At 34.1% G+C, this 27,426-nt stretch overlaps 1 protein-coding gene across 3 annotated transcripts; it reads left to right on the top strand.

The window, feature by feature from the left end:
* Positions 1–1,991: 1,991 nt before the first annotated feature.
* Positions 1,992–25,929, top strand: LOC140617505 (NKG2-D type II integral membrane protein-like). Of its 3 annotated transcripts, none has more exons than XM_072799054.1 (9): positions 1,992–2,174; positions 6,329–6,452; positions 7,464–7,525; positions 8,791–8,898; positions 13,954–14,049; positions 14,468–14,548; positions 14,944–15,095; positions 16,319–16,422; positions 25,564–25,929. In XM_072799054.1, the coding sequence occupies exons 3-9, from the start codon at positions 7,486–7,488 to the stop codon at positions 25,679–25,681; spliced, it is 699 nt and encodes a 232-aa protein (XP_072655155.1). In that variant the 5' UTR covers positions 1,992–2,174; positions 6,329–6,452; positions 7,464–7,485; the 3' UTR covers positions 25,682–25,929. The 3 variants fall into 3 exon arrangements, with proteins under 3 accessions (XP_072655155.1, XP_072655157.1, XP_072655156.1); XM_072799056.1 differs by having other exon boundaries at positions 2,006–2,174; positions 14,513–14,548; XM_072799055.1 differs by lacking the exons at positions 1,992–2,174; positions 6,329–6,452 and adding an exon at positions 6,218–6,292.
* Positions 25,930–27,426: the final 1,497 nt, after the last annotated feature.

Here is a 27,426-nt window from a genome sequence, read left to right on the forward strand (position 1 = left end):
CCACCCACCTCCCTTCTGATAACCATCAGTTTCTTCTCTAAATTTCAGAGTCTTTGCTCCAATATGTCCATCCACATCCAGACTCAGATCTATTTCTGTCTTTTTAAATTACTTCCTTGCTCTTGTGAATCTTAGGTTTGTCTTTTGGACATGTTCCTTATCAATTCAAACGTATTTACAGAAAAGGTGACTACAAAAGTTCCATTTGGTCCTAACCACATACCTTATACTTTCATTTCTGGGCAACTGCCCAGTATACACCTCTGACCACATCCAGGTTTAGTGTCACAGCTTGAAGTAAGCATCCTGCCCCAGAGGACTTTTTCTCACCACAAAGTTGCACCATGGCCTCAGCACCTCCTCCCCTTAGTGTACACAGGAAGAACTTAATACACACTGAGCCTGAGCCATGTCAGCAAGCAGAACATGTATCCTACTGGCCTAGAAGACCAGTTAATTAGGTCTTGGTGAGTGGTTATTTTCATTTAACAAAAGTAATTACTGAATAGTTTGCTAAGTGGTGGTAAGTGCTTTTAAATGACTTGAACCCATACTGTTTGCAAACCATTGTCACTTTCTTTCTCCAATAGTTTTAAGAGGTCGGATAAATATGCCCATATGAAGTCCATTCACATATTTTTGTGGTTGAACTATCATTTCTGCATAAATTTTTGCTGGTTGTATTTCATTTATTAGAAATTAAGTTTTCTGAAAATTATGTCATGCCCTTTTGCAATTTTACATATCACCAAAGCATCACTAGTGTTGAGCAAACCCTCAATAAGTGTTCCAGCATGACAGATCCAGTATGTGCTCAGCATTAAGAAATTGGAATGTCTGTGTACATATTATTTCTTTATACTAAGTTTTTTTTTTAACTCTTCCCCTCGCTTTTTTTTTTTTTTTAACATCATCCTGGACTCATTTTAGAATATGCCTCTTTAAGAAGCCTTTCTTCACTCTGTAAGTTTGTTAAGGAGCCTATATATAAAACACCAGAGCTCCCATGCCTAGCTTATCATGGTATTTATTTCAAAAAACTGAACTTGTAGGTATGTTTTTGTAACTTCCTCACAGAGCTAAAACTTCCTATTTGAACAAAATGAAATGAGTAGACTAAACTAAATGCAGTGTACCTATTCCATCTCTTTTTCTCAATCTTATATTTAAGAGACACAAATTTACTTAAATCTTATGCTACTAACATAAAAGTGACACTTCAGGCAATTGTGATTTAGGTTTCCCTCTTACAAAGCCCACATTTGAGCATCCATTCATTTACTTTCATAAGCCAGTTGTAAAATTGTGATTGTAAGAAAATATTAGCTTACATTTCCTAATTATAGGTCTAGTTTTATGTGTAAAAGTCAATGAAAAGGTTGATTATCTGAAAAGAATATTGATATGAGAATGTCAGAATATAACATTATTCTTCTTTCCTCCAACTTGATTTATATTCACTCATCTTGTTTTTCTTGAACTCGTTTCATATTTATTTGTGCATTTTCCATCACCTGCTCTAAAATGTAAACTTCACAAGGACAAGAAATTTTGTCAGGATTGTTTACTTCAAGCATTCCCAAGGCCTAGAAAAGCATCTAGCAAATAGTAGTCACTAAACAAACAAACAAAAAAATGTGTTGAGCAACTTGTTTATTGTCCAACCTTGAAACATATGACCCCTACACAGTTTGATCTCCTTGCTTCCTGACTACAGCTTTAGGAGTTTAAGTTTGGAAACTTTATTTTTCTTTAAATTTTATGTATTTTTTATTAAGTTATCTTTATATTTTTCCTGATATTCTGAATAAATGAATATAAATAAAATGTATTGTGAGCCAATCTTATGAAATGATACCAGTTCTCATATATTTACTTCCCTCTTTCTCTCTCTCTATCTCAAAAAAAGAGAGAGCGCGAGCAGGAGAGAGAGGGGCAGAAACAGAAGGAGAAAGACAGAGAGAATCTTAAGGAGATTCCATGCCAGCTTAGAGCCCAATGCAGGGCTTGATCTTACCACTCTGAGATCATGACCTATGAAGAAATCATGAGTCAACCAGTCAACTCAACCTACTGAGCCACCCAGACACCTCTCATATATTTACTTCTTATACACACACCAGGGATGTGTGTTTAAGTTCGTAATTCTTCTGCATGTGATATACACATATATGGTAAATATCAAATTTCATATTTTTATATTGTTATAAACAATTTTTCAGCACTAATTATTTAATGGTATCTCATTTCCTACTTTATCTTCAATGCTACCTCATGTACTTTTTTCAACTGTGCACGTAACTTTTCCTTGTCTGTATCTTTTTCTTTTTCAGTTTGCTTTGTCCATGTTCATCTATCATTTTGTTTTAATTAACATAGCATTAAATAAGGTCTTAATAATCTCCCACGTTTTCTTCTGCAATAGCAATAAGACTATTGGCTTTTGCAATTTAGGATCCTATTTTGTAGGTTATACAATAAAACCTGGGATATGAATTGGAATTAAATTGGCTCACTGAAACATTTCAGGATTAACTGACATCTTTATAAGAACCAATAGTTCCAACAAAATTTGGAGTTTTCAAAAAATACTGAATAAGTTATGTAAGTTCCAGGTAGATCTTGTCTATTTCTGTTGGTTTTACTCACAAGTGCCTTATTGAGTTTCTATTGTCATTGTTAATGATATATTTTTAAAGATTTTTTTCCATTTATTAATGATGTTTAATGTAAGTGTTTTTGCAAATTAATGCTACATCAGTTATACTAATACTATTTCTACTAACTGGTTATTAAGTTATTTTTTAAAACATTTTATTTATTTATTCATGAGAGTCACAGAGGCAGAGACATAGGCAGAGGGAGAAGCAGGCTCCCTGAGGAGACCCTGATGTGGAATTGGATCTCAGGACCCCAGGATCACAATCTGAGCCAAAGGCAGACTCTCAACCCCTGAGCCACCTAAATGTCCCTTAATTATTTTTTATTTTCTATGTTGTAGGGGCAGGTAAGGCTGCCCTACAATGGACCACATTGGCATAAAGATTTATTTTGAGCTAAAGTGATCAAAACCCCTGCAACTCTTGATCTCAGGGTAACGAGTTTAAACCTCATATGGGGCTTAGGGCTTACTTAAATTAAAAATATATTTATAAAAGGAGGGCAATTGGCTGGCTCAGTGGGTGGAGCATATGAATCTTGATCTCAGGGTCCTAAGTTCAAGACCCACATTGGGCGTAGAGCTTACTTTAAAACTAATTGAAAATAATTTTTAAGACAGTAATGGAAACCCAGCAGATGCAGGAAATCTCTATGTCTCCCCCTCAACTGCATAAATTTATAATGGAAAAGAATAGAGCTATTAACAGAGGCTCCTCTTTCCCTAAGGAACTTAGCTGCATAACAAATATCTTTCACTTTCTTGCTGATGAGCTTTCTCCCTTTTGTATCACAGGCCCTCCTCCTCTCCTTACCTCATGTAAGTTTCATGCTGCCTCATAGTCTTTGGGATTTCCCATCTGTGGATTCCCCACTCATATGCCTGTTAAATTTGATTTCCTCCTGTTAGTCTGTTTCGTGTCAATTTGATTCTAAGTTCAACTAAAAAGACCCTAAGGCAGAGAAATGTCTTCCTTTCCAATAATATAGTTGAACATAGAATCAGAAAAAAAAACTTTTTTCAGTCTCTATCTCTTCCCTGTGGTCATCTTTAATGTGCTGAAATATCTCCACAATGACACTTAAAAGAAGTGATGAGTAACTGCTTTGCTTTTGTGGTTTTCTAAAAGACTATTAATATCTCCAAGTTAAGAATGATGTTTATGTAAGTCCTCTCATATATATGCCAAAGATTGTTTTTATCATGAAAAAGTATTGAATTATAGCAAATGTGCTTTCCACTTTGGTTGTAATTATGTTCTATTTCTTTAATCTATTGTTTATAGCAAATTACATTTAATTATTTTTCTTTCAAAGGAAAACTACTATTTTATTGTGAAACAAACTCAATTTGATTATCTCTATGAGTTTTATACACTGATTTGGTTTAGTGCTGTTTTAGGATTTTGCAACAATTTTCATAAATGAGATTGACTTTTTCCTTTCTTAACATATTCTCATCTAATTTAGGTCAAGGTAATTAATTCTACTTTTACTGAAAGAAATAACAGTTCCTTTTTTCTATACCATTTAGCAGAGTTTGCATAAAGTATAATGATCTCTCTCTCAAAAGCTTATTACTTCTCTCCTGTAAAACTATCTGCCTTTTGTGTTACCCACATGGGAAGATTTTAAATAGCCAACTGATTTCATTAAAAACTTTTTATAGCTTTATCAAACTGCAGAATCAATTTTGCCAATGTTAATTTTATCTCATACATATTATATATAAAGTGTTTAATTGTTCTATTAGCTAAAGATTATCACCTAATCATTATCTCTTACTGATTGAATAGACTGATTGTAGATTCACTGATTAAAGTTGTTTTTCACAAGCTCAGGTTCAGTGAATTAATATGAGTGACTGATTTTTTAGATGTTTCCCTCCAGAGTGTTTTTTGTTTTCTTTAAAGTCTCACATGTGTATTACACTAATAAAATTATTATTTATTATTATTACATTCTAAAGAAGCCCCAATACTTATTTTTAAATATTTTTTTACTTTTATAATAGCATTAAACTTTCAGAAAAATTGCAAAGATAGTACAGAGAATTCCCATATACCCCATCTCGTTTCCTGTATTAACTACTTGTATTAGTATGACACATTTGTCACAATGAATGAACTGATACTGATTTTTGTTAAATGAAGAACATACTGTATTCAGATTTCCTTAGTTTTTACCTAATATATTTTTTTCTGTTTCATTATCCCAACCAGGATACCATATTACATTTAGTCATTATGTCCTTTTTTGAAATTCTATTTAAAATCAATTAATTAATATATAGTGTATTATTAGTTTCAGAGGCAGAGTTTAGTGATTCATCAGTTACATATAACACCCAGTGCTCATTGCATCATATGCCCTCCTTCATGCCCATCACCCAATTGCCCCATCCTCCCACCCAGTTCCCCTCCAGAAATGCTTAGTTTGTTTACTAGAGTTAAGAGTCTATTATGGTTTGTCTCCCTCTCTGATTTCATCTTATTTTATTTTTCCTCCCTTCCCCTATGATACTCTGCTTTGTTTCTTAAATTACACATATGAGTGAAATCATATGAAAATTGTCTTTCTCTGACTTATTTTGCTTAGCATAATACTCTCTAGATCTAGCCACATTGTTGCAAATGATAAGATTTCATTTTTGATGGCTGAGTAATATTCCATGGTGTATGTATATATGTGTGTATATATACATATACATATATGTATATATACACACATACATATGTATACATATGTGTGTGTATATATACACAACACACACACACATATATATACACATCTTTATTCATCTGTTGATGGGCATCACAGCTCTTTCCTTATTTTGGCTATTGTGGATGTTACTACTATAAACATTGGGGTTTAGGTGCCCCTTTGGAATCACTATGTTTGTATCTTTTGGATAAAAAAAAAAACCAGAACATTAAGACATTTGTTGATTATATTGCTATTCTACCATAAGATTTGATGCTTTTGTTCTGAGAACTAGAAAGAAATATAATGAGTGATATTCACAAGGAAAGTAGAGAAAAGGGCCTATTTAATAGGAGCAAGATGGGTATTAGACAGACATATATCATAAATGAAGTATTTTGACCACAAATGGATAATTGTTTAAGATAGGCATATGATGATTCATCATAGAACTTTTATTTTGTATACAGCTTATAATTTATTTAATTATAATTAAAAGGTCATCTGTATACACATATGTTGAATTACTTGTATGCATTTATATGTATACATATGCTTACATGTATGTGTATATATTTGAAAGATATCTTTGTATAGCTCTAACTTATATGATACAGCGTAATTGATTCTATTCAAATTTATAGTAGCACATGCACAAAATGATTAAGAAGTTAACATTTTTTTCTTTTTTTTTTTTCCCCACACAGTACTTACAACCATATTTTAGGACAATTTTTCATTTTTAATTCAGAAAGAGATGATCTAATCTTACCATTCATTTCTCAAAACTCTGGGAAAATTCTTATGACTGAATTGATCATTTAAGTCATAAAATCACATTAATACCTTGCAGTTTTTTCACCACTCTGTGGAATTTTCTGTGCTGTGATAAGGTGGAAGTACTGTGGTTTGTGTTATGCTTCTTCATAAGGTGAGATTACAATAACATTTGTCATATCTTTCTCAGGAATCAGAATTGGCTGTACATCTCTAATTTTGGTTCTAAAGTGATAACTTAGGACATGTCTAAATTTTTCAGTTGTATAGGAGAATTTTATCCACAGGAATCAAGACCTTCCTTCTTTGATCAGGTGTGTTTTTGTGTGTGTTTGTGTTTCTAACAACTGTTATTCAAAAAAATGAGAAATTTTTGAGGTTTCAAACTCAAGAAAGTTTCCAAAAATATTTACACCATAAGATAATTTTAATTGCTTCTTAAGTGTTTGAATTGCTTCTTACTTCTGAGATATACACTGTTGTTCACTGTATTCAATAATGAGTAGGCAGGATATACTTACTGAAGAATAAGAAGTTATGATGCTGCTGTAAGATGGAGTCTTGTCATTAAACAAAACTAGAAGAAAGAATCTTCATTTGAGATTAGAGGATTGAATTTCCATTTGAATTCTCACAAATGAGTTTTCTGCTCCTGTACAGGGCACTTACCTTCTGTGATACAGAACTTTATTTGCAAAATGAAAAACATGTTGTTGCTTCCTACTACCACGATCAAATATGAAACAGCTTTTTTTTTTATCTATGCACTATGTATACTTACTAGCCATTTTTTTTTTCTGATAGCTCTTCTGGACATTATAAGATGTTACTATATAAATAAATATGAGATTATTTTTGCTAATAATGATGGTGATGATAACTTATAAATGATGATAATGTTGACAGTATAGACAGAAGTTGAATTAATATGTACTGTAAAATGTACTGTAAAATGAAAAAAACATTTTAAAAAATCCATATATCTTACTCAAATTTGCCTTGCAAAAAAAATTGTCACCAAATAAAATAAAATAACTATAAATGGAGAACTATGTGTGTGTCATTCAAGGTCAGTGATGGAAAATATTTTTGATTAAGTAATTTAATATGGGTGAATTAAAAATACCCAGTGTATTTTTGAAATAATTATTTATTATTTTGTAACCAAGAGAAATGTAAAAAAATAATTTTCCTGGCTTTATATGAACTCTTATTTTCATTTTTTCCCCTTTGTATATATGAATGGGAGAAATATTTTTGTATTGTCAATTTTCTAAGGAAGATATAGATCATGTTCAAAATGAAGATTTTGGATTAATCTTTAGGGTAAACAATCATAACTAAACAATGAAGTTGGTCCGAGATCGGTGGGCTCATCACAGCATGGGTAAGTACTTTCTATATATATATTTTTTAATATTTTATTTATTTTTTCATGAGACACACAGAGAGAGAGAGGCAGAAACACAGGCAGAGGGAAAAGAGGCAGGCTCCATGCAAGGAGCCTGATGCGACATTTGATGCTGGGAACCTGGTTTCACTCTGAGCCAAAGGCAGATGCTCAACTATTGAGCCACCCAGGTGTCCCAGTACTTTCTATATAAATGTGCAATTTGGTCTGTGCATAATTTTAAGATACTAAGAATTTGATACAAGCATACAAGCCATAAGAAAGCAAATTATTCTGATTCTTATGTTCATTTCATGTTATATTTTTAAATGGATTTTTCAAAACTTGAAAGCTTTTTCCCTCCTTTGTTTCATTAAACACCTAAAGTAAAATCTTTCACAATTTAAGATAGCCTGAAACAGTGACAGTATAAGGATTTGCAGTTAGAAGAATTTTAATCAAATATCATAATTTTACCAGTCTTTAGCTTTGAGATCTGGGATGATCCACAGCTTCTACGTGCTTAAGTTTCCCTTTTCTACCAAATGGAGATATGAAACATGCTATATTTACATGAGTAGATTTCTATCTCTGGCATTATATTAAATACACAATATGATTTTGGCCACCTATAATATTCCATTTCTTCATCCATAAAGCAATACCTACCCTCTTCACATGTTTGATAATTAAATTACATATGGTGTGTATAAACAATATTTTAGTTTAATTTTAGGTATAAAAGATAATTAGTACTAACATTTTATTATAAAAAGTTTTTACATATTTAGTAATGATTGTTATTTCAGGAAGAGAGCATATTATTTACTTCACTTTTAAAAAAAATACTTATAATAAGCTGTGTTGATATCCTTTGTTCTTTTCTTTTCTCTTCCTTCCTTTTTTTTATAATTTGTAAAGTTATTAATTTAGCAAGTGTCGCTCTATGAATTAAACACATGTCTAACTCCCTAAGCCCCTGTCCTTGTTACTATACACTGTCTCCATATTAATGATAGATTTCATTATACATTAAGAATTAACTTACTTTATAAGATCTTACTAAAGATATTTCAAGAGAATAGATATAATTTTATTCATATTACAAAGTGCAAAAATCATAACGAAGTAATATAAAACAAAGTTACTTGATGTTATACTTTTAAAAGATATGAATAGTATGACAAGTTAAATTGTAAAAACTTATGACCCAAAAGACTGAAAGGCTCTGATTCTTATTGGCCTGAATTGTTTTTCACCAGAGATGAATGAAATCCTTAATTATAACTCTGAACCTGTAACACATGGTACTTCTCCACGAAGGCAAAAGAGAAAGCCTACATTAATCACCAGCAAATGTGGAGAAAACTGTAAGTTCAATATTTCATTTGTCTTCTCTCAATATACTGAAATGAATCTTGGAATATATGATTAGATAAGTGATAAGCATTCAATTTTATCCTGATGAAGAAAGCAGAAATGAAATTAATTCTAATATAATAATGGAATATATAATAAAATTAGCAGAAACTGTTCAGTTTAGGGTTTTTTCGTGTCATACAAATGAGATTATCACTAACATAGTAATGACAATTGAGACAGCAGTTTCTTGATTTGTTTTCACGTTTTTATTTAAATTCCAATTAGTTAACATACAGTGTAATATTAGTTTCAGTTTAGAATTTAGTGATTCAATACTTACATACAACACCCAGTGCTCATCACAAGGGCCCTCAGTCTTGATCACCCATTTAACCCATCTCCCCAACTACCTCCCCTCTGGTAACCATCAGTTTGTTCTCTATAGATAAGAGTCTGTTTCTTGGTTTGCCTCTTTTTGTCCCCAATAGTCATTTGTTTAGTTTCTTAAATTCCACATATGAGTGAAATAGGATATTTGTCTTCCTCTGATTGATTGATTTCATTTGGCATAATACTCTTTCATAATGTATATGTATATATTATTCCACTATATATTGTATACAATATATATAAAATGAAAAGATAAATGTCCATTGACTGATGAATGGACATTCGGGTTCTTTTCATAATTTGGCTATTGTTGATAATGCTGCTATAAACATCAGTGGTCACATCCCTTCAAATTAGTATGTTTTTAGCCTTTGGGTAAATACCTAGTAGTGTAATTGCTGCATGATAGGATAGTTCTATTTTTAACTTTTTGAGGAACCTCCACACTGTTTTCCATAGTGGCTGCACCAGTTTGCATTCCTACAACAATGCATGAGGGTTCCCCTTTTTCCAATTCCTCGCCAACATCTGTTGTTTCCTCTATTGTTCATTTTAGCCATTCTGACTGGTGTCGGGTGATATCTCATTGTAGTTTCAATTTGTATTTCCCCAATGATGAGTGATGTTGGGCATTTTTCATGTATCTATTTACACATGTCAACAGATGTCTCTTTGGAAAAGTGGATATCTCTTTGGAAAAATGTCTATTAATGTTTTCTGCCCATTTTTAAAGTGGATTATTTGGGTGTGGAGTTTTCTAAGTTCTTCATAGGCTATGAATACTAATCCCTTATCAGACATGTCATTTGCAAATATCTTCTCTTATTCCATAGGTTGCCTTTCAGTTTTTGTTGATTGTTTCCTTCACGATGCAGAAGCTTTTTATTTTGATAAGTTCCAGTAGTTTGTTTATGCTTTTGTTTCCCTTGCCTCAGGAGATGTACTAGTAAGAAGTGGCTATGGCCAATGTCAAAGAGGTTATTGACTCTGTTCTCCTCTAGGATTTTCATGGTTTCCTGTCTCACATTTAGGTCTTTCATTCATTTTGAATTTATTTTTGTGTATGGAGTAAGAAAGTGGTCCAGTTTCATTCTTCTGCATGTTGCTGTCCAGTTTTCCCAACACCATTTGTTGAAGAAACTGTCCGTTTTCCATTGGATACCCTTTTTCTGCTTTGTCAAAGATTAGTTGACCATAGAGTTCTGGGTTCATTTCTGGGTTTTCTGTTATACTGTATTGATCTATGTGTCTGTTTTTGTGCCAGGACCATACTGTCTTGATCACTACAGCTTTGTAATATAATTGGAAGTCTGGAATTGTGATGCCTCCAGCTTTGCTTTTCTTTCCCAAGATTACTTTGGATATTCGGATCTTTAATGGTCATATACAAAATTTAGAATTGTTTGTTCTAGCTCTGTGAAAAATACTGTTAATGTCTTGCTAGAGATTGCATTGAATGTGATACAGTAGCTTCAAAGGGAGCACTGAACAACTAACTGTAAGGAGGAATAAATAGAAATGGAAACAAAAAGTAAGTGGGAAATATCAGAAAGGGAGACAGAACATGGAAGACTCCTAACTCTGGGAAACGAACTAGGGGTGGTAGAAGGGGAGGAGGGTGGGGGGTGGGGGTGACTGGGTGGCGGGCACTGAGGTGGGCACTTGACGGGATGAGCACTGGGTGTTATTCTGTATGTTGGCAAATTGAACACCAATTAAAAATAAATTTATTATTAAAAAAAGAAATGGAAACAAAAGAGAAAGGAAATATAAAATATCTTTCAGAATTTTGTTCTTAAACAGTGTGAAAGCAACAACTTGATTGCCATTCACAGAAATGTTTCAGAATGCACTGATGAAGATAAGCATTCTGTCTTTTATAAAGCCAGAATATCATTGAAAATAGTGCCTGAAATAGCTCACACAGAAAGGAAAACAACAGATTCTTCCCACCTATGAATTTTTATTAAATGTTAAAAAATAAATGATTATTAAATAATATCACTTTATAAGAGTTGATTATAGGAATGGAAATGTACTGTATGCAGTAATCAAAGGGGAAAGATTGTATTATCATATACATAATGTTGAAAAAGTTTTGGATAAAAAGTCATTGAGTTCTTAATTAAAAAGAACTTAATATTTAAGACCTCTAAAATATAAATACTGTTTTTCAAATGTATATTTATTCAGAAACTATCATTATACTTACTGACAAATGATAGCAGCATTTTCATTAGAGTTAGAAAAGGCAAGAATTTTTACTATCATTGCTGTTGTGTAATATTTATTGTTCTGCTGGTGTTACCAACATGAATAATCAAGAAAAGGAAAAAAAGCAAGTAATATGAAATTAGAATAAACAGGCAAAATGAACATTATTTGAAAAAAATTGTGATTTAAGATATTTTTTAAAGCCCTCAAAAGCTTCATTCAAAAATATGACAAATAATAAGGAAATCTGATATGAGGACTTGATTGCAAATAAAATATAAAAATCAATTGCTTAGGGTGCCTGCGTGGCTCAGTGAATTAAACATCTGCTTTTGGCTCAATTCATGATCCTGGGGTCCTGGGATCCATCCCTGCACAGGGCTCCCTGCTAATCGGGGAGCCTGCTTCTCCCTCTGCCTGCCACTCCCCCTGCTTTGTGCTGTCTCTCTCTCTCTGTCAAATGAATAAATAAAATCCTTTTAAAAATCAATTACAAACTACAAAAACTAAACTTACTAACTACAAAAACAAGAAAAATGTGATGAAATAAAAATGCCATATACATAAGACCGAAAATTTTTTTAAAAGACAGAAGTAAACTTTTTGATTAAAAACTCAAGAAGTAAACCTATTGAAGTTCTATTGATGAACATAAAATAAGATGTATAATGGGAAAAGACATTTTAAAGATGTAAATTATCTCCCGATATTTATGCATTTAATGTGACTCTATTGAAAGATTAATTACCATATTTTAAAAGTAGCAATTTCTTGAAAAGCATATTTAAAGTTCTTTTTTTAAAGTTCTTAGGGTACATAAGGAATATAGGAATAAGTGAAAATACATATAGGAATGTATTACATGCTAAAAATGTTATTTCATATCAATGAGAACACGTTGATTTATTTAGTAAATAATATTAGAAAAATTTAGTGCCAATTTGGGGATAAATTATAACTTTGAATTTCTGCCTCATTTATTACACACACACACACACACACACACACACACACACACACACAAATACCAAATAGGCCAAGTAAAAAAGGAATCCATATAACATGATGACACATGAGCATAATTTACTTTATAAACTTAGAATAAAGAAGACAATTTATTCATACTCAAAAAGAAAATCAGCCATAATAGAAAGTTTGATCAAGTTAACCAATACTCATTTCAGCACCTCTAAGGTTTCATAATGTTAAAGCAGAAATATCTGAAATGTGTATTTGCAAAATATATAGTAAGGAATGAACTAACATTCTTACCCCAGAATGTAAGAAAGAAACCAGCTACTCAATACAAACTCAAGACAAGAGAAGTCTCCAGAGAAATAAAATAAATACATTATTTCACCATAGTAAAGGATCTCAATCTTATTCACAAAAGGAAAAATAAAATAAAAAATATTGCTTAGAAGATTGATACATTTAAAAATGTGAATAATACTTAGAACAGATGTGAGCAAACAGGCTTTTAAATTTATTTTTGATACTACATAAATTGGTATTTCTTCTTTAACTTAATCATTACAAAAAAATTTTTTTTTCATTAATTTTTTTTATTTATTTTTTTTTATTGGTGTTCAATTTACTAACATACAGAATAACACCCAGTGCCCGTCACCCATTCACTCCCACCCCCCGCCCTCCTCCCCTTCTACCACCCCTAGTTCTTTTCCCAGAGTTAGCAGTCTTTACGTTCTGTCTCCCTTTCTGATAATACCCACCATTTGCTTCAACGTGGATGGAACTGGAGGGTATTATGCTGAGTGAAGTAAGTCAGTCGGAGAAGGACAATCATTACAAAAATTTTAAATGCAAATACCCTTGACTCAGCAGTTGCTCTGTCAGGGATCTTTCCTAGAGAGGTGCTCAAAAATATGCACAGGTATATATAAAGTGTTATTCATATTGTTATATCTTAATAGCAAAACTAAAAAATGGTTTAAATACACATTGGAAAAAATTAAACGTCTCTCAATAGATTTTGTCCATCTACCAATGAAATACAATGTAAACAACTATTTATAAAATTTTGACTTTATAAGACATGATATTGAATAATCACAAAAGATATTTTCTTAAGTGAAAAAAATCACAGAATATTTTGCACAGGTTCTTAAATGTGTTTTAATAAAGGGATCTAGGGGAGCTGTCTGTATTTGTTGTATCTACATGAAAAAAATTCAAAATTATAACTATGAATTATTCTAAGGAGGGAACTGGAGAACTTTAAGAGAGAATATGCATTTCTATATAGACTTTCTTTTTTAAAGATCATTTACAAGTACCTATATTACTTGTTTTGAGAAAAATAATTAAGGTAAAAGTATTGATTATCACTCATCCCATTAAAAAACATTCATAATGTCTATATCAAGCATGAACATATCAGAACTTATTAATCCTTATTTTCTATTATTTCTCACTCTTTTTTTTTTCCCTTGGGACAGCATCTCCACTTTTCGTAACCTGTTCCATTGCTATAGCTATGGGGATCCATTTCATCATAATGGTAATGATATGCGGTGCCATAATCATCAGATATTGTAAGTGATAGTAGAGGAGTGGATAGAGAATTCTCCATTTAACAATTGTAATGCATTACTTTGATCAGTATTCAGAAGCACAGAAACATAAACTAGCAATATTATACACATTCTCAAGTTTCTGCCATTCTTGTAAAAATGTGTTAACTACTTTGGTTAGGATTATGTTACTAACCACATAAGCCCTTTTATTTTATTTTATTTTATTTTTATAAGCCCTTTTAATAATTTTATTTTTTTATTATTGAAATGCCCTTTACATACAATGTTATATTAGTTTTAGGTGTGCAATGTAGTGATTCATAATTCTATACATTACTCAATGCTCACCATCTGTCACTATACAATGTTATTATAACATTATTGACTATATTCTCTATGCTGTACTTTCTATTTTCATGATTTATTTGTTTTATAGCTGGAAGTTTGTACCTCTCAATCCTCTTAATTATTATTTTATTAGCATTATTCAACCAGGAAGCTCCAATTTCTTTGCAAGGTATGTGAAAATTTTCTAATATTTTTTTTAATTTTCTAATATTTTTAAGTAAAAATTATATGTATCTCTATATGATTGGGTATTAGCATGTATCCAATAGTGTAAACAAGAGAATGTATGAGAAAATGATTACTTCTTGTCCATAATCCATATATTCCAATTTTTTTTTACTTTTTTATTTTTTAACAACAAGAATGCTTCCAAAGAGCAAAAGATATCTATTTTTGGCATCTCTCTCTGTATACATAAATGTGTAAAGATATGTTATTGGAGATGATCAAATTGATTTATCTGGAATGTTAGAGTTGGAATAAAAAAGTATTTAACCTATCTAGACAAAATCTGCTATAATGTTCAGATTTATACAGAATTAATAATATATTCTTTCTTTCTAGAAAGTTATTGTGGTCCGTGTCCTAAAAACTGGATATGTTATAGAAACAGCTGTTACCAATTTTTTAATGAGAGTAAAAGCTGGTATCAGAGCCAAGCTTCTTGTAGGTCTCAAAATTCCAGTCTTCTGAAGATATACAGCAGAGAGGACCAGGTTGAGTATATGTTTTAATTTCCATTCCTATATTTAGTCCTAACATATGAGACAACTCACTGCAATATAAGTCTGAAACATAAGAGAGGCACTAAGACTCAGATATATCCACCCTAAAACTTTCTGCATCAAAAATAAGAAAGCACAAGGGCACCTGGATGGCTCGGTTAAGTGTCTGCCTTCAGCTTAGGTCATGATCTCAGGGTCCTGGGATTGAGTCCGCATCAGGCTTCCTGCTCAGGGGGAGTATGCTTCTCCCTCTGTCTCTGCCCTTCTCCCTCCCCTCATTTGTGTGCTCATTCACTCTTTCTCTTTTTCTCTTGCTTGCTCTCTTTCTCTTTCAAATAGGTAAAATCTGTTTTAAAAATTAAAATTAAAAAATAAAAGAGAAAGGAGAAAAAATGAGTGGGAAATATCAGAAAGGGAGACAGAACATGAGAGACTCCTAACTCTGGGAAATGAACTAGGGGTGGTGGAAGGGGAGGTGGGCAAGGGGTGGGGGTGACTGGGTGACGGGTACTGAGGGGAGCACTTGATGGGATGAGCACTGGGTGTTATTCTATATGTTGGCAAATTGAACACCAATAAAAAATAAATTTATAAAAAAAAAGAAGAAGCTGTGGTATATGTACACAATGGAATATTCCTCAGCCATTAGAAATGACAAATACCCACCATTTGCTTCGACGTGGATGGAACTGGAGGGTATTATGCTGAGTGAAATAAGTCAGTTGGAGAAGGACAAACATTATATGGTCTCATTCATTTGGGGAATATAAAAAATAGTGAAAGGGAATAAAGAAGAAAGGAGAGAAAATGAGTGAAGATATCAGTGAGGATGACAGAACATGAGAGACTCCTAACTCTGGGAAACGAACAAGGGGTAGTGGAAGGGGAGGTGGGTGGGGGGTTGGGGTGACTGGGTGATGGGCACTGAGGAGGGCACTTGATGGGATGAGCACTGAGTGATATGATATATGTTGGCAAACTGAACTCCAATTAAAAAATAAAAATTTAAAAATTTAAAAAAAATAAAAAATAAGTAAAAAATAAATAAAAATAAGAAAGCACAGAAATTATAGGTATTATGTACAGTGTTTAAGTGAGAAATAGGCTAGAGGACAGAATGCATTTCCCCAAATGTGGGGGGAAAATGATTAAATGATTATGGCTTTGTATTTATTAAAATTCTGATTACTGATTTTATTTATGGTCTCCAACAGGATTTCTTTAAATTGGTAAAATCATATCATTGGATGGGACTAATACAAATTCCAACAAATGGATCCTGGCAGTGGGAAGATGGCACCATTCTCTTGCCCAATCAGTAAGTCTGTAATAATAGGTATCTATTTGTGAATTTGTCCCTAAGCTATCCCTATGGTCATTCAATTATCATATGTTACTTCATGCAATGCCAGGATGTTCCCATATTCTAATAGATTCAGCAAAATACTCTAAAGACCTAAGTTTAGGAGATTGTGAAGCAGAGCAGCCAATACCAATAATAATGACTGATATTAATTGTTTACTATGTGCCAAGTACTGTGCAAAGTACGTCTAATCCTATGACTATGCCCATTTTACAGATAAGGAGACTAAGCAGAGAGGCTAGGTATCATATTCTTTCTTGAAGTTATCATCTGAATTGTTGAGGTATAATTACATTCAATAAACTGTACATATTTAAAGTGTACAATTTGAAAATTTTTGAGAAATGTATACATCCACAAAACCATTAATAACATCAAAATAATTAACATATTTATCACTTGCAAAACTTTCTCCTTGCACCCTTGCAATAATTTCTCCTCCCTACCCCTTTATACCTACCTCTTCCTGTCCCCGGGCAACTAACCACTTTCTCCCACTGTAGATTAATTTGCATTTTATGGAATTTAAAATAAATGAAGTTCTGTTGTATGTTCTGTTCTTATGTCTGGTTTTTTCACTCAGTATAATCATTTTGAGATTCAGTCACCTCATAGCATGTATAAAAAATAATTTATTTTATTCCTAAGAAATATTCCATTTATAAGTGTAGCTCAACTTGTTTATCCTTTCATCTGTTGATGAATATGTGAGTACTTTCCAGTTGTTGACTATTAACAATAAAGCTACTTGCTATGGATATTCGTATACAACTCTTTACATAAACATATGCTTTCTTTTCTCTTATATAAACACCTAGGAGTGGGATGGTTGGGTAATATAATAGGTATGTTTGACTTTCTAAGAACTGCCAAACTATTATCCAAAGTGACTATGCCATTTTACACACTCTCTGGCAGTGTGTGAAAGTTCTAGTTGCTCTACATCCTGGTCTACACTTGCTACAATCAATCCCTTACAGTTTAGCCATTCTAATGGGTGTGTAGTATCTCATCGTGAATGTAACTTGCACTTCCCTAATGAAAAACAATGATGAACATCCTTTTTGTGCTTATTTACCATTTATTTTTCAATCTTTTATTTCATTAGTTTCTGCTCCCCACTTCCACTGTATTTCTTTCAGCATTCACTCACATAGGCTCCTCATTCGACCTTCAGCTGTATTAAAGGACTCCCATTTGCCTCACCCCTAAAAAAGAAACCATAGTTTCTTCAGTGAAAACTGATCTTTTGATTTTATTTTTTTCTAATAGAAGCAGTCTGGCTACTAATATGTGAAATAATTTAGCAATAGCCTCACATGGTTTGAGATATTGTGTTTTCATTTTCACTCAGTTCAAAATAGCTTCTAAATTCCCCCTTTGCATTCTTCTTTGATTCATGGATTATTCAGAAGTGTGTTAGTTTCCAACATTTGGGAATTTTCCAGAGATTTTTCTTTTACTGAGTTCTAATTTAGTCCCATTTTATCAAAGAACATTCTTTGTATGACTTGAATCTACTTAAACTTATTGAGATTGGTTTTAAAGACAAAACTATGGCCTATCTTTAGAAATGTTCTATCTGCACTTGAACAGAAGATATATTACTCCCTTCTTGTGTAGAGCGGCCTATAATTTCAGTTAAGTCAAATTGGTTGAGAGTGTTGCTCAAGCCCTCTATAACCTTTCTAATTTTCTACTTTTTCTATCAATTACTGAGACAGGTATTGAAATTTTGGACTATAATTATAGATTTATGCATTCTACTTGCATTTCAAACAATCTTTTCCTAATATATTCTGAATTTCTATTGATAAGTTACTGGATTGTTACATACTCTTAATGAGTTATGACTCTTATCATTATGTAATGAGCTCTTTTTCCATAATGACATTTTGTGCTATGAAATTCTATTTTATCAATTATAAATATAGCCATTCCAGGTTCTCTTTGATTAGTGTTAATGTGGTCTTTATTTTCCATTCCTTTATTTTTAACCTGTGTGTGCATTTATATTAAAAGTAAACCTCTTGGGGTGCCTGGGTGGCTCAGTCTGTTAAGTGTCTCACTTCAGTTTAAGTCATCTCAGACTCCTGGGATCAAGCCCCATTTGGGCCCCTGCTCATCGGGGAGCCTGCTTCACTCTCTGCCCCTCCCCGCACCTGTGCGTGCATTCTCTCTCGCGCGCGCTCTGTCTCTCAAACAAATAAAAATCTTTAAAATAAAAAGTAAACCTCTTATAGACAGAATACAATTGGAGTCATTTTTTTCATCCAATCTGCCCTTTTATTGGGAAGCTTAAGACATTTACTTTCTGTAATTATTTACATGATTAATATGCCTTCATCTTGCTATTTGTTTTTAGTCATACAATTTGCTGTATATTCCTGCTTTCTTTCTCAATCTTTTAAAAACATTTTAGGGATCCCTGGGTGGCACAGCGGTTTAGCGCCTGCCTTTGGCCCAGGGCGCGATCCTGGAGACCCGGGATCGAATCCCACGTCGGGCTCTCAGTGCATGGAGCCTGCTTCTCCCCTGCCTGTGTCTCTGCCTCTCTCTCTCTCTCTGTGTGACTATCATAAATAAATAAATAAATAAATAAATAAATAAATAAATAAATAAATAAAAACATTTTAAGTTATACTAACATGTTATCTCTTTTCTTAGCTTTTAGCTAGTGCTATTTGTTTTTGTTTCAGCTTGCTCTGTAGCTTATTGAATATATCTTTAAAAAAAAATTTAAATTCAACTTAGTTGGGATCCCTGGGTGGCTCAGCGGTTTAGCACCTGCCTTCCGCTGGGGGCGTGATCCTGGAGTTTAAGGATCGAGTCCCATGTCCGGCTCCTTGCATGAGGCCTGCTTCTCCCTCTGCCTATGTCTCTGCCTCTCTCGCTCTTTCTCTGTGTCTCTCATGAATAAATAAATATATAAATAAAATATAAATAAATAAATAAATAAATAAATTCAACTTAGTTGACTTATAGTGTATTGTTAACTTCAGGGGTTGTTCAGTTGCATATAATACCCAGTGCTCACTACATCACATACCCTCCTTAATGCCCATCCCCAGTTATCCCATCTCCCCATCCTCTAGCCACCCCATTTGTTCCCTAGAATTAAGAGTCTCTTATGGTTTATCTCCCTCTTTGTTTTTATCTTATTTTCCTTCCCTTCCCCTATATTCAACTCTCTTGTTTCTTAAATTCCACATACAAGTGAAATCATATGGTATTTGTCTTTCTCTGACTGACTTATTTACTAACCAGTATTATATCACTTATGTATATGATAGAATTCTTCCAATGGTATAATTCCCTTTCTCCCTTACTAAACTTTGTGCTATTTTTTCTAACTCTCTTGATATATAATTAACATATAACATTATGTAAGTTTAAGATGTACAATTTGATGATTTGATACACATATGTATTGTGCAATGATTATCACATAAAGGTTAGTTAATATATTTATCACCTTCAGGTGACCACAATTTGTGTGTGTGTGTGTGTGTGTGTGTGTGTGTGAAAACATCTAAGATTTACTCTCTTAGCAACTTTCAAGTATATAATATAGTATTGCTAACTATGGTCAAGATAGTATACTAGATATATTACTAGATAATATATTATTAGATATATATTATTAGATAATATATATTACATACATCAGGTTGCTCATTTAAGATCTTTTCTCTCCATGTAGGCATTTATACCTATAAAATTTGCTCTTAGAACTGATTTCCTGTATCCCATAGGTTTTGGCATGTTCTGTTTTCATTTTTTCATCTCAAGACACTTTTTGATGCCCTTTTTGATTTTTTATTTATCCTTGAATCATTGGTTGTTCAGGAGCATGTTGCTTAATTGCCATGTATTTGTGAAATTTTCTGTTTCTCTCTCTTTTTTTAAGATTTTATTTATTTATTCATGAGAGACACAAAGAGAGAGAGAGAGAGGCAGAGGCACAGGCAGAGGAAGAAGCAGGCTCCATGCAAGGAGCCCAATGTGGGACTCGATCCTGAGTCTCCAGGATCGCACTCTGGGCTGAAGGCAGCTCTAAACCACTGAGCCACCTGGGCTGCCCCTCTGTTTTTCTCTTGTTATTGATTTCTAGTTTCTTACTATTGTGGTCAGAAAAGATTCTAGATATGATTTTTAAACTTAAATTTGTTAAGGCTTGTTTGGGGTCAACATATAATCTATCCTGGAATGGGTAATCTGCTTCTGTTGGACTGAATGTTCTGAATATGTCTGTTAGGTTCATTTGGTCTATTGTATTATTCAGATTTACTGTTTCCTTATTAGTTTTCCCATGATCTCTTCAATGTTGAAAGTATGATATTGAAATCTCCTATGTTATTATATTGCTATCTATTTCTCCTTTCAATTCTGTTAATATGTGCTTTATATATTTATGTGCTCCAACATTGGGTGAATATATACTTAAAATTGTTTTATCCTCTTGATTTAACTGACCCCTTTACTACAATATAGTGATCTTCTTATCTTATATAAATGATTTTGACATAAAGTTTATTTGGTCTGATGTATCTGTAGTCACCCCTGTTATCTTTTGGTTATCATTTGCATGGAATATCACTCTCCAATCATTCACTTTTGGCTTATATGTGTCCTTAGAGTAAAGTAAGTCTCTTGCTTGCAGCATATTGATGTATCTCATTTTTAATCCATTTAGCTACTCTGTAATACATATTTTTCTCTACTTCTGGCTACTGTAATAACTTTTCTTTATAACTGGATTTGATTTGTTTATAAAATGCCTTGGATTAGTATTTTTTTAAAGATTTATTTATTTATTCATGAGAGACACAGAGAGAGAAAGAGGCAGAGACACAGGCAGAGGGAGAAGCAGGCTCCATGCAAGGAGCCCAACGTGGGACTAAATCCTGGGACTCCAGGATCATGCCCTGGGCGGAAGGCAGACACTCAACCACTGAGCCACCCAGGTGTCCCAGTTTTTGTTTGTTTGTTTGTTTGTTTGTTTTTCGTATTTCTTATGCTTGCATTTTGTTGAGACTCCTGGATCTATGAGTTTGTAATTTTCAAGAAAAATTAGAAAATTTACTACCATTATTTCTTCAAATATCTCTCCTCCTTCATTTCTCTTTCCTCCCCCTCAGAAACACTACAATTACAGGTACACTAAGCAAACTGAAATCGGGATGAAGTTAACTCTATGTTTTTCTTTGTGTTTCATTTTGGATATACTCTGTCATCCTGAATTCAAATTTGTTTATCTTTTCTCCTACAATGTCTAATGTCCACTACCCTCTCAAGTTATAGTTTATCTCAGACATTGACCTTTTCATTTTGGAAGTTTGATTTGGCTGATTTTTTAATCTTCTATGTATTTCTTTCACTTTTTTGAATATCCAGAATTCAGCCATGATAGCTGACATAATGTCCTTGTCTGTTCATTCTAACATCTGTGTTAGTTCTGGGTCAGTTTTGATGAATTTTTTTCTTATTATGGTCATACTATTTTGTTTTTTTGCTTAACATGTATTTTCCTATTAAGTTTCATAGACTGTGAATTTCATCTTTTTGTTGCTATGTATTTTTTATTTATAAAACATGAGTTTGTTTGTTTTTTCTGAGACACAAATAAGTTACTTAGAAACAACTTGATCTGTTTTGGCCTTGCTTTTAAGCATTATTAGGATGTTCAGTCTAGAGGCATCTGAGTGGCTCAGTCAGTTAAGTGTCTGCCTTCAGCTCAGGTCATGATCCCAGGGTCCTGGGATTGAGCCCTGCTTCAGGCTCCCTGCTCAACAGAGAGTCTGCTTCTCCCTCTCCCTCTACCCCTCTCTGCCACTCATATTTTCTCTCTCTCAAATAAATAAAATCTTTTTTAAAAAAAAAGGATGCTCAGTCGACAATTTATTATCCTCTATTACTGAAGCAAGACACTTCTAAGTAATCTACCCAAAGTCTTTTGAAATATGAATTTTTACCATATGGCTGGTGAAAATGGGCATGATTCTAGACTATGTGCAAGCACTAGGTAATTTCTTCTTTGTTCTTGGGTACTTTTCTTATGTACATTAATCAATACTCTGCTGAATACTCAAGTGAAATGTTCTGCATATCCTCAGTTTTCTTTATTTGTTCAACTCTCTCATATCAAGTACTGTGGCCTGTGAACTTCAACTGTCTTGGTTTTTCTGGACTCCCAGATATACTATGTATTCTGTTTCTATAGCCTGCTCTTTTAACCACTTGATTATACAGCTCAACTATGTACAGCAGAACCAAGTGACAATATCCTAATGCTCATAAAGCTTATGAATATAGCCTTACTCCTTTGGAGTAGGATATCTAATAGCTAAGGAAGCTCTCTTAAAAGGTTGTTTATAACACTTAGAACACCTTACTTTTCACTACATCACTTAAAAATTTCAACATTTTAGCACAAAGTTCAGGAATAAAACCCAAGTGGCTTGTCACCTTTGCTGCCCTTCGTCTCATAATAGCAAAGAGGAAACAGAAATTGTCTAGACTATAAAAGTTTGTAATTCCTTATTTCAAGTATATTTTACTTATTTGAACCTTTAATTCTGTGCTATGTAATAAAAACATCACAACATATTAGTGCTAATGTTGGGTTAATTAGGTGCTTTCTTTCTGTCAGACACAGTTTTAAGTACTCTATGTATATCTTCTCATTGAGGACTCTTAAAAACCATGTAATAGGGGTCATTTTTAACCTAATTTTGCTGGTAAGAAACAGAGTCTTACAGTGTATAATAATTCACCTAAGTTATAAAATGAGTAATAGTTGTGTTAGGAATTCAAATAAATGTCTTTCTTACTCTATAGCCAGAATTATCATTAAATGACTAATAAAAAATCTCTTCTCAAAGGACCGAGTGACTCAGTCAGTTGGGCAGAGATTCTTGGTTTCAACTTAGGTCATGATCTCATGGGTCCTGAGATTAAGCCCCACATTGTGCTCTGCACTTAGAAAAGAGTCTGCTTGAAGATTTTCTCCCTTCCCCTCCACCACTTTCTCTCTCTCTTTAAAATAAATAATCTTAAAAAAATCTCTCCTCACTAATTCTGAAGTTTACTTTGCTTCTCTAATGATTAATTGGCAGGGATCGATGCATAACCCTTTACCATCATCTGTTTCTTTCAAACCTCCCCTTATGTTTATTGTCACAGGGACTACCTACCCTACCTCATTATATATTTGGAATCTGGAGGCCCCAGTATACCTTAGAATTGACCTGGGATAACTTTATTTCTGTATGGCTTAAAATTTTATTTTTAATAAAAACCAGTTTATTCTGTAGAAACACTAATAAAATTTGTATCACCTTATCTTAATATTTTCCACGCTGCAAGTATAAATTTTTGTTTTAGAAGCAAAAGCAAAACAGCTAGCAAAATAAGTTTCAGTTTATGCATGTGATAAATGTTTGTAAAAGTGTTACTCAATTTCCAGGAACTATGCAGAGATAATGATAGAGATGAATAGGATACAGATCCTTCAAGGACTTCACGCTTCGGTCAAATATATGATTATAAGCAAATAAGTACAATCCAGGGTAATTAGCGCTCTAGCAGACGTGATACAAATGGCATGGGAAAACACGCAGAAACTGAAAGATACAAAAACAAAGTGAGATTTAAAAATAAGGCTCTATAAACATTGGGGTGCAGGTGTTCCAGCACTTCACTGCATCTGTATCTTTGGGGTAAAACCAAGCAGTCCATCAAAAGAAGAATGCATAAAGAAGATGTGGTTTATGTATACAATGGAATATTACTCAGCCATTAGAAATGACAAATACCCACCATTTACTTCGTCATGGATGGAACTGGAGGGTATTATGCGGAGTGAAATAAGTCAATCAGAGAAGGACAAACATTATATGGTCTCATTCATTTGGGGAATATAAAAAATAGTGAAAGGGAATAAAGAAGAAAGGAGAGAAAATGAGTGGGAAATATCAGAAAAGGAGACAGAACATGAGAGAGGGTGACAAAACATGAGAGACACCTAACTCTGGGAAATGAACAAGGGGTAGTAGAAAGGGAAGTGGGCGAGGGGTTGGGGTGACTGGGTGATGGGCACTGAGGGGGGCACTTGGGATGAGCACTGGGTGTTATGCTATATGTTGGCAAATTGAAATCCAATAAAAAATTAAAATAAATAAATATAAAAATAAGGCTCTAGTGTGCATAGTCTGAAAGCAACCAAGAGCAGTTAATAAAAATTTCTTAATTTTTCCCTATGTTAGCTAGTGTTTTCTATATGGACTGAGTTTCTTCTCTTGCCCTCCTGAATACATACTATCTGACAATGATCTTTCTTTATGTTATTGTTTAAATTCACATTGATGCATCCTCACTGTTTCCTTGACCTTCATTTTCACACCTGTTCCTGGCAGAAGACAAATCACCAGCTTCCAAGGCAAAATATATATACATATATAACTATTTCTACATGGAATGCCTACACACACACACACACACACACACATTATGTATGTGTGTGTGTATACACACACACGTAATTTATAAGAGAATTTTACAATTTTTATTTGCTTACAAAGTAAAGTTGCATATATCAAAGGAGATTGTTTATTTTTGCATAAAACATGACATTTTCTGGTTTCTAAATTGAATTTTAAATTCATTTCTAATCTATTCACTTAAAAAAACCATTTTAAAACTTTCTTTTCATCCAGGTACATATATCAAAAGATTCCAGACTTCTGAAACTAATTTACAATGTAGGAAAAAATAGTGACATACAATTTATAATAGAATGAAACTTTTGCACTGAGGGGGGCACTTGATGGGATGAGCCCTAGGTGTTATGCTATATGTTGGGAAATTGAACTCCAATAAAAAAGAAAAAGAAAAAGAAAAAGAATGAAACTTTAGCTTTTATAACTGAGTTGGCTATATTTTGCATATCTTTTAACAAAGAAAGACAAGGCATGGTCTTAAGACCTCCTGAGATGATATTATTTCAATACCTATATTTAAATAAATTTTATTGCATTTTTATATTTATATATTAACAAAGTCACAAATATAACATATGTTTCTCTCTAATCTAGACTAACAATGGTTGAAATGCAGAATGGAACCTGTGCAGTTTATGGATCAAGTTTTAAAGGTTACACTGAAAACTGTCTAACTCCAAACACATACATCTGCATGCAGAGGATTGTGTAAAAGCTTATGACTTATAAAATATAAAGGATTCAAAAAACAGAAGCCATTTTTGGGGTGCCTGAGTGGCTCAGTTGGTTAAGCGTCTGCCTTCAGTTCAGGTTGTGATCCCAGGTCTTGGAATCAAGCCGATGGGGCCTCCTGCTCAGCTAGAAGTCTGCTTCTCCCTCTGTCCCACCCCTGCTCATGCTCTCTCCCTCATTCTAATTTCTCTCAAAAAAATACAATAAAATAAAATCTTTTAAAAAAAAGTGCCATTCTCTGAACCTCCTCTGTGAAGAAAACTTCCAGAAGAAAAGTCTGCCAATAGTTATTGAATTATTTTTCCATCTATAATGTGACACAAAAATAACCTTGCAGGGAAATAAAGGTCAATAATTAAATAATTCATCTTCTATAAGAATGTTTTGTTTAATTTTTATAAAATTTCTTGTAATGAACAGATTCATTTTTATATTTAATAAACTGTTGATGAAATCCAGGGATAGGGAGGGGCAAGACGGCGGAAGAGTAGGGTCTCCCAATCACCTGTCTCCACCAAATTACCTAGAAAACCTTCAAATTATCCTGAAAATCTATCAATTCTGCCTGAGAATTAAAGAGAGAACACCTGGAATGCTACAGTGAGAAGAGTTCGCGCTTCTATCAAGGTAGGAAGACGGGGAAAAAGAAATAAAGAAACAAAAGGCCTCCAAGGGGGAGTGGCCCGCGAGGAGCCGGGCTGAGGCCGGGGCGAGTGTCCCCAGGACAGCAGAGCCCCGTCCCGGAGGAGCAGGAGCTGCACCGACCTTCCCGGGCGGAAAGGGGCTCGCAAGGAGTTGGAGCAGGACCCAGGAGGGCGGGGATGCCCTCGGGTTCCCCGGGACAGTAACAGAGCAACTGCGAGCCCAGGAGAGTGCGCCGAGCTCCCTAAGGGCTGCAGCGCGCACGGCGGGACCCGGAGCAGCTCGGGGGGGGTCGGGCAGAGGAAGAGGCTCCGTGCGAAGGGGGCTGCGTGGCCCGGGAGCGCGAATCCAACAGCGCAGGCCCCGGAGCACAGAGCGCGGGGACACAGCCCAGGATCCAGCCTCCCCCCCGGGACAGGCAGAGGCCGGGAGGGCCCAGGACAGCAAGGACGCTCCTGCCCCGAGCTGAGCAGATCAGCGGCCCCGCCTCGGAGCCTCCAGGCCCTGCAGACCGAGAGCTCCAGAGTTCCTGCAGGGGCTGAATCCAGGTTTCCAGAGCTGGCCCCGCCACTGGGGCTGTTGCTCCTGGGGCCTCACGGGGTAAACAACCCCCACTGAGCCGCACCAGGAAGGGGCACAGCAGGTCCCCCAACTGCTAACACCTGAAAATCAGCACAGCAGGCCCCTCCCCCAGAAGACCAGCTAGACGGACAAGTTCCAGGGGAAGTCAAGGGACTTAAAGTACACAGAATCAGAAGATACTCCCCCGTGGTTCTTTTTTTGTTTTGTTTTGTTTTGCTTTTTGATTTGTTTCCTTCCCCCACCCCCCTTTTTTCTCCCTTCTTTCCTTTTCTTTCTCTTTTTCTTCTTTTTTTTTTCATTTTTTTTCTTCCTTTTTTTTCTCTTTCTCTTTTCTTTCCTTCTTTCTCTCCTCTCTTTTTCTCCTTTTCCCAATACAACTTGCTTTTGGCCACTCTGCACTGAGCAAAATGACTAGAAGGAAAACCTCACCTCAAAAGAATCAGAAACAGTCCTCTCTCCCACAGAGTTACAAAATCTGGATTACAATTCAATGTCAGAAAG

Source organism: Canis lupus, chromosome 25 (genome assembly GCF_048164855.1).
Source record: "Canis lupus baileyi chromosome 25, mCanLup2.hap1, whole genome shotgun sequence".
In the NCBI taxonomy this organism is placed as follows: domain Eukaryota; kingdom Metazoa; phylum Chordata; class Mammalia; order Carnivora; family Canidae; genus Canis; species Canis lupus.